Genomic DNA, 14,223 nt, shown 5'->3' with positions numbered 1-14,223 from the left:
GGGGGGGGGGGGGATGAGGAGGAGGGAGGGGCGAGCTAGTCTCATTTTGTTTGAAAAGACTTCGAACGTAAACAAGAAGTAACGTCACCCAACACCACTTGGAGCACCTTTAATACAGACACACAGTTCTTGGAGAATTGTTTAAAATAGTATAATCAGGGACCTTCAAAGCCGCCTGGGGACAAAAACAAGTATCCGAGAAAGGGATCATGTGTTTGAATCCCACAGTATGCAGGATAAAATATAGAAAAAGAGATTTTCCAAATACACACACTTAATATAAGATCTGATAGCCTAGTGAATGAAGGAGATTTCCACTGGCCCTCGTTCTGAGTCAGTGTGAGTCAATGACTCACAGTATTAGAGTCATTCTAGTTTCACAGATAAATCTCTGTGCGGCTGTCTGCACGGCCTCTTTCATTCATCACACATATCTTCACTGTTTAATGCATACTTTGAATACTGTGTGTGGATGCAACTTGTGTGTGTGTTCATGAGGAGAGAAGGGACAACGTTTGTCTTCGCGTGTGCCCTGAAAGGCCTGCATTCATACAGTTTCCTTCTATATACTGCAAGGCTATCATATCACAATGCCCTTCATTGTGGGTCAGTGGGCTAAAGTAAAATGAATAGTTCAGTGACACTGAAGCATGCTGGTAAACCACAGTGGTTTACTTTGTGTAATGGTCAGAACTGGAGGAGCCGTGAAGGGTATCATAAGATTAATCTTCTTCTATTTATTTATTTACTATCTATTTCATCTGTTGTTACTGTAAACAACAGGGGGCCGGGGGGGCTTTTAGGGTCAAAGATGAACAAGCAACAATTTGATTCAAGCTACAAATCTTTAGATGTCTTACTTGGTTGTAACAACAAAAATTAAAAACACTAAACCACTTTTTTCTTCAAAAAAAAATGAGAAAAGGGCACAATGTAGTTAATAAAATAAAGAAAATAGATATTTATTAGATGGCCTGCCCAACAATGAAGGACAAACCTGGCCTTCTTTTATGAGCTCTGTTGTGAGTTCTCTCCACTCGCAGTGACACCACTTTAATTGTGTTGGCAAATGTAGCGCTGTTATACACACAATTACTTCCATTCACGTTTCATTCACAGATTATTTTGACCCGATTAATTGTCTATTTAGGTTAAAGTTAGCAGTATTCTGGTCATGAATGTGTTCCTGGGTTTCACGGTTATGTTTTGTGCACGTAAGCATCACACCCTTGTTCCAGAAACCCAGATAGAAACCCTTGTCCCCGTTTTGAGAAACCCACACCTCACCAGCTGAAGAAAGAACAGTCACAAAACCGGCACCAGTGAACTGATTTAATTACAAAGAGGAACCCACAGTGACAAAACGAGTACAACTACATACAGTTAACTCTGATCGACTGTAACCATGACAACTGCAACCAGATTCAGGGATGAACAGAGTTGGGACCAGGTTGTGTTCCTTCCTTTATAGATTTCCGTAACAAGGCAAAGATACAGTTTGGGGCGAATACGGCTACCAGTAAAAACATCCATGCCAAAATTCTACCTTTAAGTCACCCTGGCAACAAGTGGCCATCTTTCTTTTGGAAAGATCTATGAGAGTTATAATTTAAATGTCACTGGCAGCGCATGCCAGAGAGGAAGAGGGGAAGGGGGGGATACAAACAAAAACAAACCTTACACAAATATATAAAAATATGCCATTAGATTCATATCAACAATTGAGGACCATGTGGGTGCACTATTTACAGAAAAAGGCAATATATACCAATATTTACAACAATAAAGACTTCTTTCACATACAGACATGAGGATGTGACTAACAAGTCGGCTGTGTATTACAGTGACGGTAGAATGAGTTTGATGTGATGGCAAAAATTAAGTAAATCTTCAACATGCGTCATTCTCTCAATCTGGGTGAAATTAGCATCACGTTTTTAAATCTAAGACATGGCGTGTTTGTGTGGATGCTTGTATGTCCGTAAAATAAAAAAAGAGTCTAAGTCAACCCACTGGGCTCAAAACCTAAAATGCACCTGCTGAAAATAGAATTGCTCAGTCAATCATTCTTATGAAACTACCAAGGAAACATAAAAGTATATTCTCAAGGCAAATCTTTTTTCTGATTTAAAAGAAAACTTTCTCAATCAGCTGAATTGAAAGTTACTGACTCCAACTATTGGTTTCAGCCCAGAAAACTAAGAAAATTCCTTAATACACTAGAGATTCATTGAAGTGGGGACCCACCATCGAGGTGCTGCTACCCTGTTTTGCTGCCCAACTCACAGTATTAGATACGCTGCTCTAGAGGTGCTGGCTCTCAAATGTTCCTCCCCTCAATTTCTCAAAAAAAAACATACTAACTCCATTTTGCAGGGAGCTCTTCATTACTCTACAGCCAGTAAAGATATACAGCATTTTCAGGTCTTGGCACAAGAACACACATTAATTTTGTTGTCAATCATACAGAACATAAAAAATACTGCTACCTTAACTTTAGAGGATGGTAAGGGAATAATTGAACATTATGGGAACTAATTGTATTAACATTTTTGCTCAGAGTAAAATTAGAGGTTTCATACCACTATCACTGTTTATTTTCGTACCTTTGGAAAAAAAACAGGCTAGCCATTTCCCTGTTTCCAGTCTTTATACTATGCTAAGCTAAGCTAAATGGCTTCTGGTTGTAGTTTAATATTTACCGTACAGACATGAGAGGGGTGTCAATCTTTTCAAGTCTCGAAAAGAAACCGAATAAAAAGTTTTTTTTTATTTTATGTTGAATTAGTCCTGTAACATCTGCTAAATTTCTATAACTATGCTCTGCTGTATTCTTCACATGCTACCACAAGCTAACTGTCCTTTTAAAACATTTCCACACACACACACACACACACACACACACACACACACACACACACACACCACACAAACCACACACACACACACCACACACACACACACACCACACACACACACACACACACAACACACTAAGGCAAAGAGCCACTAGTTAGACCAATCCTCTTAACAGTTAGCTACTTGAACAGTGGAGAGCCAACCTAATAGTGTGGAATTGGGAAAGCTGAGGTGAAGTGCCCAGATGGCTGGCAAAGTGCAGTGAGGTTTTTCAGGCTTGGAGGGATCAAAGACAATCGCAGGCTTTACAATCAAATCCTAAGGCTAACATGTGAGTGTGTGCACGGACAAGTCAGGGTTCCTCTTCATCCTTCAGACACTGCTGTATTACTAGGGAGAGCTGACTTCTTACTGTGTGTGTGTGTGTGTGTGTGTGTGTGTGTGTGTGTGTGTGTGTGTGTAATGGCTTAACTTTTAGCTCTCTGAAGGTGTTCAGCATTTGTCCTTCTGACCTAAAAAACAAACTACATGCATTTTGTTCTCCATCAATCAATACTGAACTCATTGCAGTGCATTAGGATCTAACAGTACATCTTAGCGCTATATTTCCTGTGACAAAAATGCCACAATCTGCACTGTGGAGCTGAAAAATAGTTCAAATATTTAGTAAATCTTTGCATTCGGCACCCACACAGGCAACAGAGTGACTGTGTTGATGAGGATCGAGCTGCGTTCAGAGACAATTTGAGGTGAATTTTGGGACCGGATTGCAGTCTGGGTCTTTTGGCCACAAACAGCCAATAGATGAGTAGATACAAAAATACTTCCAGACCCTCTCCTTTCTGGATTTGTTTCCCAACATTTAGGGAGTTACACAACTCCGAAACAAAAACCCTGTATTGTGCATCGTACCGGACCATGAGTGAACTGCATCGTTACACCCTTGCTATGTATGTCTGTGTGCCAGTCCCATACTACGCCCATTTATCTATTCTGCTAATCAAGCCAGGGCCTCCATGTTCTTCAATTCAAAAACAAAACGTGAAAGCTAAATCTTCTATAAATTAAGTGCTGTAAAAGAAGGCGTTAAAAACAAAACCATAAATACTGTACATAACTGTCGTTATCTGCTACCACAGCGTAGTGTCCTAGAAGTCAGTAACACCAGCTCCTGATTTCTACTCAACAAACTAAAATTTCATGGCAAAAGGAATCTTTTCAGATCCCTTATTGTCAAAACTGTAACACATACAAGGCTTTGGCATAGTCATGTTAAGGAGAAACGTCTCCAATCCATTTTTTTTTTCCTACTCAACTCCAGTAGCGTGCATCATCTACGCTCATGTCATCTTAAACTGACAAAAAACTGAATAAGAAAATCGGACACAAATTGATTATCTGTGGAAAACACACATTTATGTTTCTCACAAATGTCTTCAGTGAGTGAAAGCTGTGCATTAATGTGTGTGTGACTGTGTGCATGTGCCTTGCTAAGATACCCTTGCCACATATTGCACTTTAATAATATTCCCTCTCCCTCTACAGGAGAGAGGATTATTTCAGAAGTCTCACATCTATAAGCAATGATCGTGGAGTAGATTACAACCCTACTGCTGTGGGACCAGAAATGTCTGTCCTCAGATCTGCCATTAGGGGGTGTTGTCCAGAAGACAAGAATACTTTGTTTTTTACTCCTTTAAAAGCTCACAGGTGTCAAGTGAACCTCTCTTCCATGATGAGTTCTACTGTAGTTGCAGAAATGGATGCAAATCCAGAATATCTATCAAACTACAGTTTGTAATGGTATGTTTTGCTATATACATAGTTTCCATTTATATATTTTTACATGACATTTACCTCTGATCATCTGGAGGAATTGTGTCTGCAGTTCAGGTTAAGATGAAGTAATGATGGAGTAAAGGGTTGATGTCCAAGTCAAAAAAAAAGAACATGTGTCACTTAAATGTCTTCTTTCAACCTCCTGTGCAATGACATTCTGCAGAGTCCAAGTCCTCTTCTGTCTTTCTCTTCTTCACTTGTTCTCAGTCTAAACATCCATCCATGTGTGAAAGTTTCATTCTCCCTTTCTCTGTCTTCTTCTGTCTCCTTTAGTAATGACTTGAGTTTAAAGACATTATGTGCAAACAAATACACAGGCACAGACACTACTCAGTGAGGAACAACGCACACCATCAGAAATATTAACACAAGAAAACTGGCTTTGAAGTGATCATATTCATTAGTAAGGCCAGGAGAGAGTTGACAGCCATATTGTGCACATAGAGACTGGTGGACTGAGCAGAAGACCAAAACAACAACACCAAAAAGTGAGGAGTCCGGTGGGCAAAAGGTGCACAGTTCTCAGATAAAGGGAGTTGGGGCGGGTTGTTTTAATCGGGGGGTGATTGTCTCAGACCTTCCAAAGCAAAAGATGGTTGGTACTGTCATCCCGTCCGACCGTTTCACTGCTATTGGTCAGTCTGAAGTCCTCATAGCCGTCGCCACCGGAAATCACTAGGTGGTTGGTTTTTGAAGGGATGAGGGCAGAAGCTCGGCGACGCAAAGAGTCACGTCTTTGGAGGTTCCCATCAACTGTGCTGCCGCTTTGGGATTGGTTTCCTAGAAAACAGGGAGGACAGATTGAAGGTCAAGGGAAGGTACAAAAGAAGAAAAAACTTCAGTTTAGCAGTTGCATTTTTCTTCTGCAGAAGTAGACAAGAGTGCATATATATTTAAAAAAAAAAAAAAATACTACCTGTGGAGTCAGTTGCCATAGGAGGGAAGTTCATGTCAAACCCTTCAGGTAGTTCGATTGATGTCAGAAAGCGAACATGGCCCGTGTGTCCATGAGCCGAGCCCATTGGCACCTGGGGAGATTTCAGTGTCCCAGCCCCAGTTCCAGAGCTCACTGCTGGGATCACCAGCGTAAGGACCACCCCTGTCGAAGAACAATATCTTAAAATGTGCTTTCTTTTTAAATCGTACTGATCAATGTAAAAAAAAATCCCAAATTCTACCATTGCAAACGTAAACACTAACTATTACGTATAGCATATAACTTTTGTAATGCTGTTTGATTGTGAATGTACTTTTAGCTTGTTTCTAGACCTTTGAATCGTAACACACAGCTGATTCCATAATAAAGTGAAACAAAATGGTAATTCAGTTTAACTACCAAGTTAATGTACAGTGTGGTTTTACCTGCACTAGTGCCGATCCAGAGCAGATCTTTACATGCCAGCAATGCTGTGATTCTCAGGCAGGCCGCTTTGTGCTGTCTGATGATGGCATCTGCACCTGAATGGAGAGAAAGAAAAACAAGTGGGATAGTGGGAGAGGAAGAATGAGATGGAGGTCAGGGGAGAATAAGTGGTGAGGATGAAAGGTGAGAGACAGAGAGAGTGAAGTGGGGATTAAAAGAAAAAGGGAATTAAAGAGAGAAGAATAACGCTCTTGCATGTGAAAACTGTCCAGAATAAAATAATATACACATTTCCGACAGTTGTGCGCTCATATTCCCTTTGTGTTTACCTGCAAGCATCTTATGCACAGCAGGTGCCACGTCCACCTCTGTCAGGCTCTCCAAGGTCTGAGCGTGGTACAGTTTGACCTGTGCACTGCCCTGTAATGCCAACCACACACCCTGACCGTACGCTACCATGCAGGTCACGCACCGACTGCTGTCTGTGCCCACCTGGAACCAGTGCTGAGAGGAAGAGAACAATTGTCATACACACACTGATTAATCCGTTGATTAAAGCATTGTGATTTATTCACCCATACACACATCTGTCCATTTTCTACCTACCTCTTGTACCAGTGTAGTTGTGTTGATAATAAGGACTCTGTTCTGTGAGCCACACCAGAGCTTTCCTCCTACAGGAACCATTTTGGTGACAGGGCTACTGGGCGTGCCCAGAACCAATGTCTGAGAAGACTGAGAGTCCCAGAAACTACCTGCAGAGAGAGATTACGGGGGATTATAAAGATGAATTGCAAAGAAAACCGAATTACAAATAATTAATGGCATTAAGTGGTTTTCAACTTAAAAACATATACACACACACACACACACACACACACACACATATATATTAACTTCCTTTGCTTGTCTTGTATGTAGATGGAAGACTTATCTCTCTAAACTGTCTTTATATCTGTTAATGATGTGTGAAGAAGCAAGCAGGATTACTTTTCAAACAGGCAACGATAATGTCAGCACTCCCAATGGGTGCAGACTAGCATAGCTGTACGGTAGCAGCAATTTCAACAAAATGTCGCAGAGAAAAAAGCTTCAGCTACCAAAAGGAGCCAAAAGCAGCTCCACTCGCTCCACATGCCCAGCTTACCTGCTTCTCTCTGATAGACGATCACCTCTCCATTGGCCAAGGACACAAACACTTTGTTGTCCAAATACCTGTAAGGAAAGGAGGGGTGTCAAAATGAAAAAAGGACAATTACAATTTGCATACAACGAATGAGACAATAATACTAATAGTACAAAGATATCCTGGTAGGTAGCAGAAATGGGAAAGCTGAGGCCGACAGGAGACAAACCTGACAACACATTCCAACCCAGCTGCATCAAATAGCTTTCCATCCACTTTTCTTCCAACTTACTCAATCCACATTTTTATTCTTCTAACAAAGAATAAATTCCACTATTATTTTTCTTTTTAAAAGGTAAAGTCAAAGCTAAGAAGGTAACTCACAGTACACAGAGGATGGAGGCTGAGTGTTGCATCTTCATGCTGTTCTTACGGTTACGGATGTTGTCCGAGGACTGGTACACATGGATGCTAACAGAAACAGAAGCATCATAGGAGATTAGGTGATGAAATCAGCACACCAATAAATGAGTAAGCTATTCTATGTGAAAATACAAAATGAAAGTTAATTTGCGAGTAGGTTTGTTGATATGTCCATAATGGGAATGGTCAATACGGTTCACAAGTCTTTAAAGTCTCATAACTACACTTTTGTTAGTTCTTAAGTTTTCATTTAGAACGAATGTTTATGGTGTGGGTGTGTGTGTCACACACCATCCATCCTCTGTTCCCAGCCACACAGAGCTCTGGTAGGCCTCCGGGTCGATGCTGAGCAGGTCCTCCAGGCTCGCCCTGGTGAAAGAGCCCCGGGAGGAGCGGCGCATGGCGCGGCCGTCCATAGGGCTCTCTGTGTGGGCGCGACTTCCGCCGCCAACCCCCAATATTCCCGGAGCTCCATAGGAGCTCGCCACTGGGAACTCCTGCTCCTCCTCACTGCTGGTGGTCTCTGTAGCCATGTCCTTTGAGCCTGTGCCCTCGTCATCTTAGAGTTGGAAATGAGAAAGAATATTATAAGTGTAAGTAAGTGTTTGTGTGTGCAACTTGAGTGTTTTTTATACTCACTGCCATAGCTGGATGAAATGGTGGAGTGACTGGCCTGACTCTGTAAAGTAGAGGAAGGGCTGGGTGAATCCTCGTCATCCGTGTCATCACTGTCAAAAGGAACAAGCTCTGCCCCTGGTCCTGGAAACAATCAGTTGATCAGTGAAAATATGTATACAACAGAAATCTGCAGTACATAGGATAGGATTATACTAGCAGCTTACAGTTTACAACCCAGTTAGTTTCAAAGGGGCCCTGCCACACAAAACCTTTTGTACTTGCATTTTTTTGTAAAATGTGTTAGATCCATGTGTTTGTGTTATGTTGTGAATGTAAAAATGAACTGCTACCTCCTCTGTCAGCTCTATCCACTGAAAAGAAATAAGCAGAGAAATCAGGCAAATTACAAAAGCTGGTCAGTCTTATGTCGGGTCCTGAGCTCATTACTATTCATGAGCTCGCCCAGTTGCGATGGGTAAAGGATGCTGATAGCCAGGCTCTCATTGGCTAGCTGTTAGCCAATCAGAGTCAAGCAGCTTAGCTAATTGAATATTAATGAGAACTGGCACAAATCGAGCTGAGTCTTCCTGCGAGATTTCAATACCACACTAGAATGGCTTAAAACAAGGTAACCAAGGCATTTTTTCCAGAACTTCAGACATTACCACAAAGGGCAGGGCACCTTTAAAGTAGTATCTCTTGCTGCTTCCCATGTTGTAAAACCTTTATGTACCAACCTGTAGGTCGCTCCGTCAGCTCCAGAGATGAATGAGAGATAGATATATGGAGCTGCTGCTGGGTCGGACCAGGTGCTGCGGAGGGAGTGGTCAGCCTGGGCTCTGATCCACGCTCCCTACGAGGTGAAGAATCATTGGTTAATGGTACAGAATATAGATGAAGTCAGGGCTAGAGTCAATGAACCAACCAGGTGCAACATAAGTGAGGTTTTAATGCATCTGTGTGTGTGTGTGTGTGTGTGTGTGTGTGTGTGTGTGTGTGCGCGCGTGTGCTGACCTTCCCTTGAGTCCTGGTACCGCAGCAATACATATGATTCTCGCTGAGCAGACAGCGATGCAGGCCTCAACTGTTGGCTCATCTTTAATGTTCAACAGACACACCTGGAGCGAGAAAGCATCACCATCGCATCAATCAAACTATTTCATCATCAGAAAGCATATGGAATAAAAGGATCGCCTCTGTAATTAGTCAATGTTTATTGTCACCTAAAGCTTATTGGTTACTAAATTAAAGAACCATTTGCAGTATTTTCTCACACCTGTCCCACGTATCCATCGCTGTTGCACACCCACACCTCACAGCCACTGTCAGGACTGCTGTGGCTGGGAGAGGCACACGAAAACTGGAAACAAACAGCAATACATGAGGACTTTTGTAAATCTGTTAAGGGAGCTTGTCTACTGGTATGAACTGATTTAAATGACATCATTAAATCATGAATCTGCTGCTCTCACCTGCATTCCACTACGTGTCTTCATAATCGGAATGGCCTTCAGGAACTCTGGGTCCCACTGGTCCTTATTCATTGCTAAACACAATGACACATTGACAATTAGACCAAATAAAGTAGCTCTGGGCCTGATAAAATAATAATTATAGCATTTATATTCTAATGAAACAAACACATTTTTTGTACAAGGAAGCTTGTGAAAACGATAAGAAAAAAATATGTAAGATGCTTAGTGCAGCTGGCCAACAAACCATTGCATCCACATGCAGCTGCTATGACGGTCTTTATCTACTGTACCCAACAAGTTACAGTGCAGAAATTATATTTAGCCTCATCCCTGACCTAGCTTCTTCTTGGCGTCTTCAAAGGCCTGTTCAAAGCTGGACCGAGTGTCAGGCGAGGTGAACTCAAAGATGAAGTTGCTCTCAGCGGAGGCTGTGGTGAACTCCAGCTTTGTGGGCAGGAAGGTCATGCTGAAGGCCAGAGACTGCTTCTCTGACAGCTCCCTGTGCACTGACGCCATCAGATCCTTAATGACATCGTCCAGGGACTGAAAGAGATGGAAAGAAACAAAAAAGACCACGACCTTTAGATGTTGTACCACGGCACAGAACAGAACACAATATGGCCAATCAAAGTGTGTGTGTGTGTGTGTGTGTGTGTGTGTGTGTGTGTGTGTGTGTGTGTGTGTGTGTGTGTGTGTCTGTGTGTGTGTGTTGGTGACAGTTACCTGCTGGTGTGGGAAGCTGAGGGTCTCAGACAGTTGCTATCTGACCCAGAGTGCTGAGATCCTCTCTAATCGACTTATCATCCTCTGGATGGTCTCCTTGTTTGTTGCCTGGGTGGGGCCTGGTGCAGAGATTTATTTCAATTAATAAAAGGACTTAACACTATCATCAAAAAATTGTGAATAAAAAAACGGTAATATCTCATTTTAATATTGATGGTTTAGGCAACACACAGTTATATGTAGAAAAAAGGAAACGACAATATTGACAGTTGCATGTGTGCGATCTATAGATAGAGCCTTACTTTTCACCACCTCCAAGTCCTCCAGGGGAAGCTTCCACAGGAACTTGTATTTACTGGAAGTATCAATCACACTCGCAGCAGAGTATCTGAGAGGGAGCGGGAGAGAGATAGAAAAAAAAAAAAAAGTTACACTAAGATGTTCTGGTGTTGTACAACACCAGGGGGCAGTGGGTGGATATGTGTGTGTGTGTGTGGGTGTGTGGTTGGTGTGTGTGTGTGTGTGGTGTGTGGGTGTGTGTGTGTGTGTGTGTGTGTGGTGTGTCACATACAGGCTCATGGAGCTGCGTCTTAGGCGAGCCAGACTTCCTCTTGAGAGTGGTGCAGATGATGAGATCACTGAAGAGGAAGAGAGAACGGTCTTTCTTCCACCAACTGTCTTCTACAGAGAGAAAGGAGAAATAAAGAGGGGTCAGAAAATCTAACTTGGGCTCTGGGTCAACCATACATTCAAAGTTTTAATAAATATGATATTAATAATTCAGCTGTCTTAAATCAATTGTATTACTTTGAGGGTTTTTTTCCAAGACATGAAACGAGTTTAGAAACTTCTCAATGACTTCTAACTACATGCTACAAACATTTATCAATTCACAAAGTACTTCTTACGCCTCCAGACCATTTCCTGTTCAAGAACTTCCTTGGGGGTTCAGAATCTAGGACCCCACACAAACACACACACCACACACACACACACACACACACACACACACACACACACACACACACACACACAGAGAAGTTGTCATCACCTAATACCATACAATTAACTAAACTGTCGCCATTTTTTCTAGAATGAAATTCAAAAGCCATAAGCACTGGGAAACCCTGCAAGCCTTTAGACTTCAAAATGTAAAGACACAACAAGCAATGTAACAGCATAATTATGACGGGCACTTTTGCTATTTTCTTACGTTTTATGCTGAAAAAATTTATCAATTAATCAAGACAATATTTTGCACATTAACCCACTCTTAAAAACAGCCCTGAAGTTAACAGATGTAGCCAAAACAGCAGCTGTAAACCGAGGTTTATCTTCACAGTAATGAGTATCTCACATGTTCAACTCCCTCTATGTGCGCCTCGATCTCCTGGATGACCCTGGCCTCCCTCTCTGCTTCCTCAGCGGAGCGACGGCCCTTGTTGATCTTCTCAGCCAGTCGCTTGATGTCCCTCTGGGCGTCCAGTAAATATGGGTGGTCTGGGTGATCCTCCGCGGTGTGCTTGAGCAGGTCCTAGAACAAAAAAAATCTAATCAATGAAATCTCCCTTTACATGAGCTTCTTGTCAGTAAACACAGGGTGAGGATACTTGCAATATACAGAAAGTACGCAGCTATATTTTGAGATAATTCACCTTGACGAGCAGCTCATATCGAGGAATCCTCTGGACTGGTTTAATCATCAGATCGCCCAGAGCCTGTTTCTCCTTGTTCTCACGCATGTTTTGCTGTTGGGGTGAAAAAAGGAGGAGGACGGAGACAGAGGATGGAGACAGAGTAAGGATATAAGAAAGTGTGAAAGACTCAAGAAATCCCAAGTAACAAGTGTTGCACTTCTCGTCTCCGCCACAAGATGGCAAAGGGGTTCCACTGTGATAACCCCGCATGGTACAAAGCTCACTGTAATTGACAACTAAGAACAGGACACAGAACTGATAGGTTTTGTGGTGTCCGTTTACATTTTTGCATCTGCAGTGGTGGTGGCACCACAGCAAGAGAGAGAATCAGTTTCAGTAGTATCTGGCATTGTGAAAACATTTTAGATCTTCCAGATCCCATGAGCAGAGGAAGATAACCTGCTCCGCACATTATATGATTTTAAGCCACTTTGTCAAAATACTTTGCGTGAATTCAATGACAGGCAGATATTTTTTTTCCATTTTGATCAAGAGTTTAACATCTTTTTTCCGTATTTCCTCTCTTTGTTTTGTAGTGAAACGTTTGATTGCAAGGATGGATTGTGAAAAAGGTGAACTGTGCCTTCTTCGGTGTGTGTGTGTGTAGTGTACTTTTCTGCATGTTGTCATCTGGACCAATGTTTAGCTCTTTTGTTTGGCTGTTTAAAAATAAATTTTGATCACAAAAAAAGAGTAACACCTTTTTTCAAAAACATACATGACTAAACACAATATTCTCAATTCATAAAACTGATCCTGAAGTCCTATAGCTGTGAACACACACTCACATTGGCAAACAGAGCCCTTTTCAGGCTCTAAAAACTGGAGAAAAGGCTCTTTCCACCAGACCAAAATGTCTAGACCGTTTCCTCGTTTTCCAAAGCAACACATAAGAGCAGATGTCCAGACAATACAGGACATCCTGTGACTGCGTCCAACACTCACCTCCAGGAACTTGTGAAACGCTGGTTTGGCCTCCTTGGCAATCCTCACAGCATCTCTGGCGTTGAGAAAGTTGTCGATGTACGCTGAATACATATTGGCTAGAGTCTCTTTGGAGAACTGAGAAGGAGGAGGAGAAGAGAATAAATTGAAGTTACTATGTGTACACATTTATGTGACAATAGCATGTTTAACATTGACCTGATGGAATACATGTGTCTATGGGAAGCAGGTAGAGCTTGGTGCAGTTATATGCCACCTGTCATTTAAACCACAGCCCTGTTTGTAAAATAAAGGTAACTGCTGTGTGACAATGTGAGAATTTGTCATAACAGAGGAAAGAGAGAGGGAATAGGAATGCGCTCCACCCCGTACTGTATAGAAAAGGGTAAACAACCATTTCTTTCAACCTGCACTCTATTTTCCTATGTTTTTGTGTCTAAGTGACTGATTAAATTGGTCCAGTATTAAGCAAGATTGTTGCAGTCGGTAGTGGCAGCTTGTATTTACCTGTATTTAAAATGCTTGTTTTGCCACTGACGGGGTCTGATTAAAATGCTAAGTGTCTGACAACATTATGGAAAGGATTTCAAAGGAGGTTGACCTATCGGTTAAAGAGTATGATCTTTTTTTTTTTTTAAACAAAAACATCTGTGAAATTGTGTTCACCAAACCCACCAGACTCCATGTAAACAAACAGTACTTTTAGCATTGTAAAATACTAAAAACTTCATTTAAAGTTGACAAACAAATTAAACTATGACAAGCCGTTTGGGGTTGTCTTTCTACTTTTATAACCACCACAACTCAATTTTTGAAATAAACACATAGTTTACTTATTAACATGTGAAAATACGTTGGATCTATAGATTTTCTAAATGGAGTCTGGTGGGTTTAGTGCTAGCGACTTCGGTGCGGTTTCTGGTTAAACAGAAAGTTCTCTTTGTTTCCATAACGTTGATAGACGCTATTATATTATTGTCAGTGGCAACACGAGCACTTTTGTGAGGGTAAATACAAGCTGGACAATTTTCCTATTAACTTGTAATTAATTTAATACTGGACCAATTTCAAAGATTGTTGTTCCCATCAGTCACTTAGACACGAAAACATAGAAAATAGGGTCCAGGTTAAAGGTGCTCTAAGCAATGTTGGGTG

At 41.6% G+C, this 14,223-nt stretch overlaps 1 protein-coding gene across 1 annotated transcript in view; it reads right to left on the bottom strand.

Annotated features, from left to right (window-relative positions):
• Positions 1 to 1,314: 1,314 nt before the first annotated feature.
• The window catches only part of arhgef17 (Rho guanine nucleotide exchange factor (GEF) 17), a 63,661-nt gene continuing 50,752 nt past the window's right edge, over positions 1,315 to 14,223 (bottom strand). The window contains 22 exon segments of the mRNA XM_032504548.1: positions 1,315 to 5,478; positions 5,615 to 5,797; positions 6,061 to 6,156; positions 6,391 to 6,565; positions 6,668 to 6,816; positions 7,209 to 7,276; positions 7,572 to 7,658; positions 7,902 to 8,169; positions 8,250 to 8,369; positions 8,966 to 9,081; positions 9,243 to 9,346; positions 9,505 to 9,588; positions 9,701 to 9,774; positions 10,039 to 10,246; positions 10,427 to 10,545; positions 10,729 to 10,814; positions 10,998 to 11,020; positions 11,022 to 11,146; positions 11,363 to 11,381; positions 11,784 to 11,960; positions 12,082 to 12,174; positions 13,069 to 13,185. Of these exon segments, the coding sequence (XP_032360439.1) occupies positions 5,270 to 5,478; positions 5,615 to 5,797; positions 6,061 to 6,156; positions 6,391 to 6,565; positions 6,668 to 6,816; positions 7,209 to 7,276; positions 7,572 to 7,658; positions 7,902 to 8,169; positions 8,250 to 8,369; positions 8,966 to 9,081; positions 9,243 to 9,346; positions 9,505 to 9,588; positions 9,701 to 9,774; positions 10,039 to 10,246; positions 10,427 to 10,545; positions 10,729 to 10,814; positions 10,998 to 11,020; positions 11,022 to 11,146; positions 11,363 to 11,381; positions 11,784 to 11,960; positions 12,082 to 12,174; positions 13,069 to 13,185 (2,700 nt within the window). The 3' untranslated portion in view covers positions 1,315 to 5,269.

This window comes from Etheostoma spectabile, chromosome 3, assembly GCF_008692095.1.
Source record: "Etheostoma spectabile isolate EspeVRDwgs_2016 chromosome 3, UIUC_Espe_1.0, whole genome shotgun sequence".
Taxonomy (NCBI): domain Eukaryota; kingdom Metazoa; phylum Chordata; class Actinopteri; order Perciformes; family Percidae; genus Etheostoma; species Etheostoma spectabile.
Note: the sequence above shows the minus strand (reverse complement) of the source record. Positions and strands in the feature narration are given on the sequence as shown.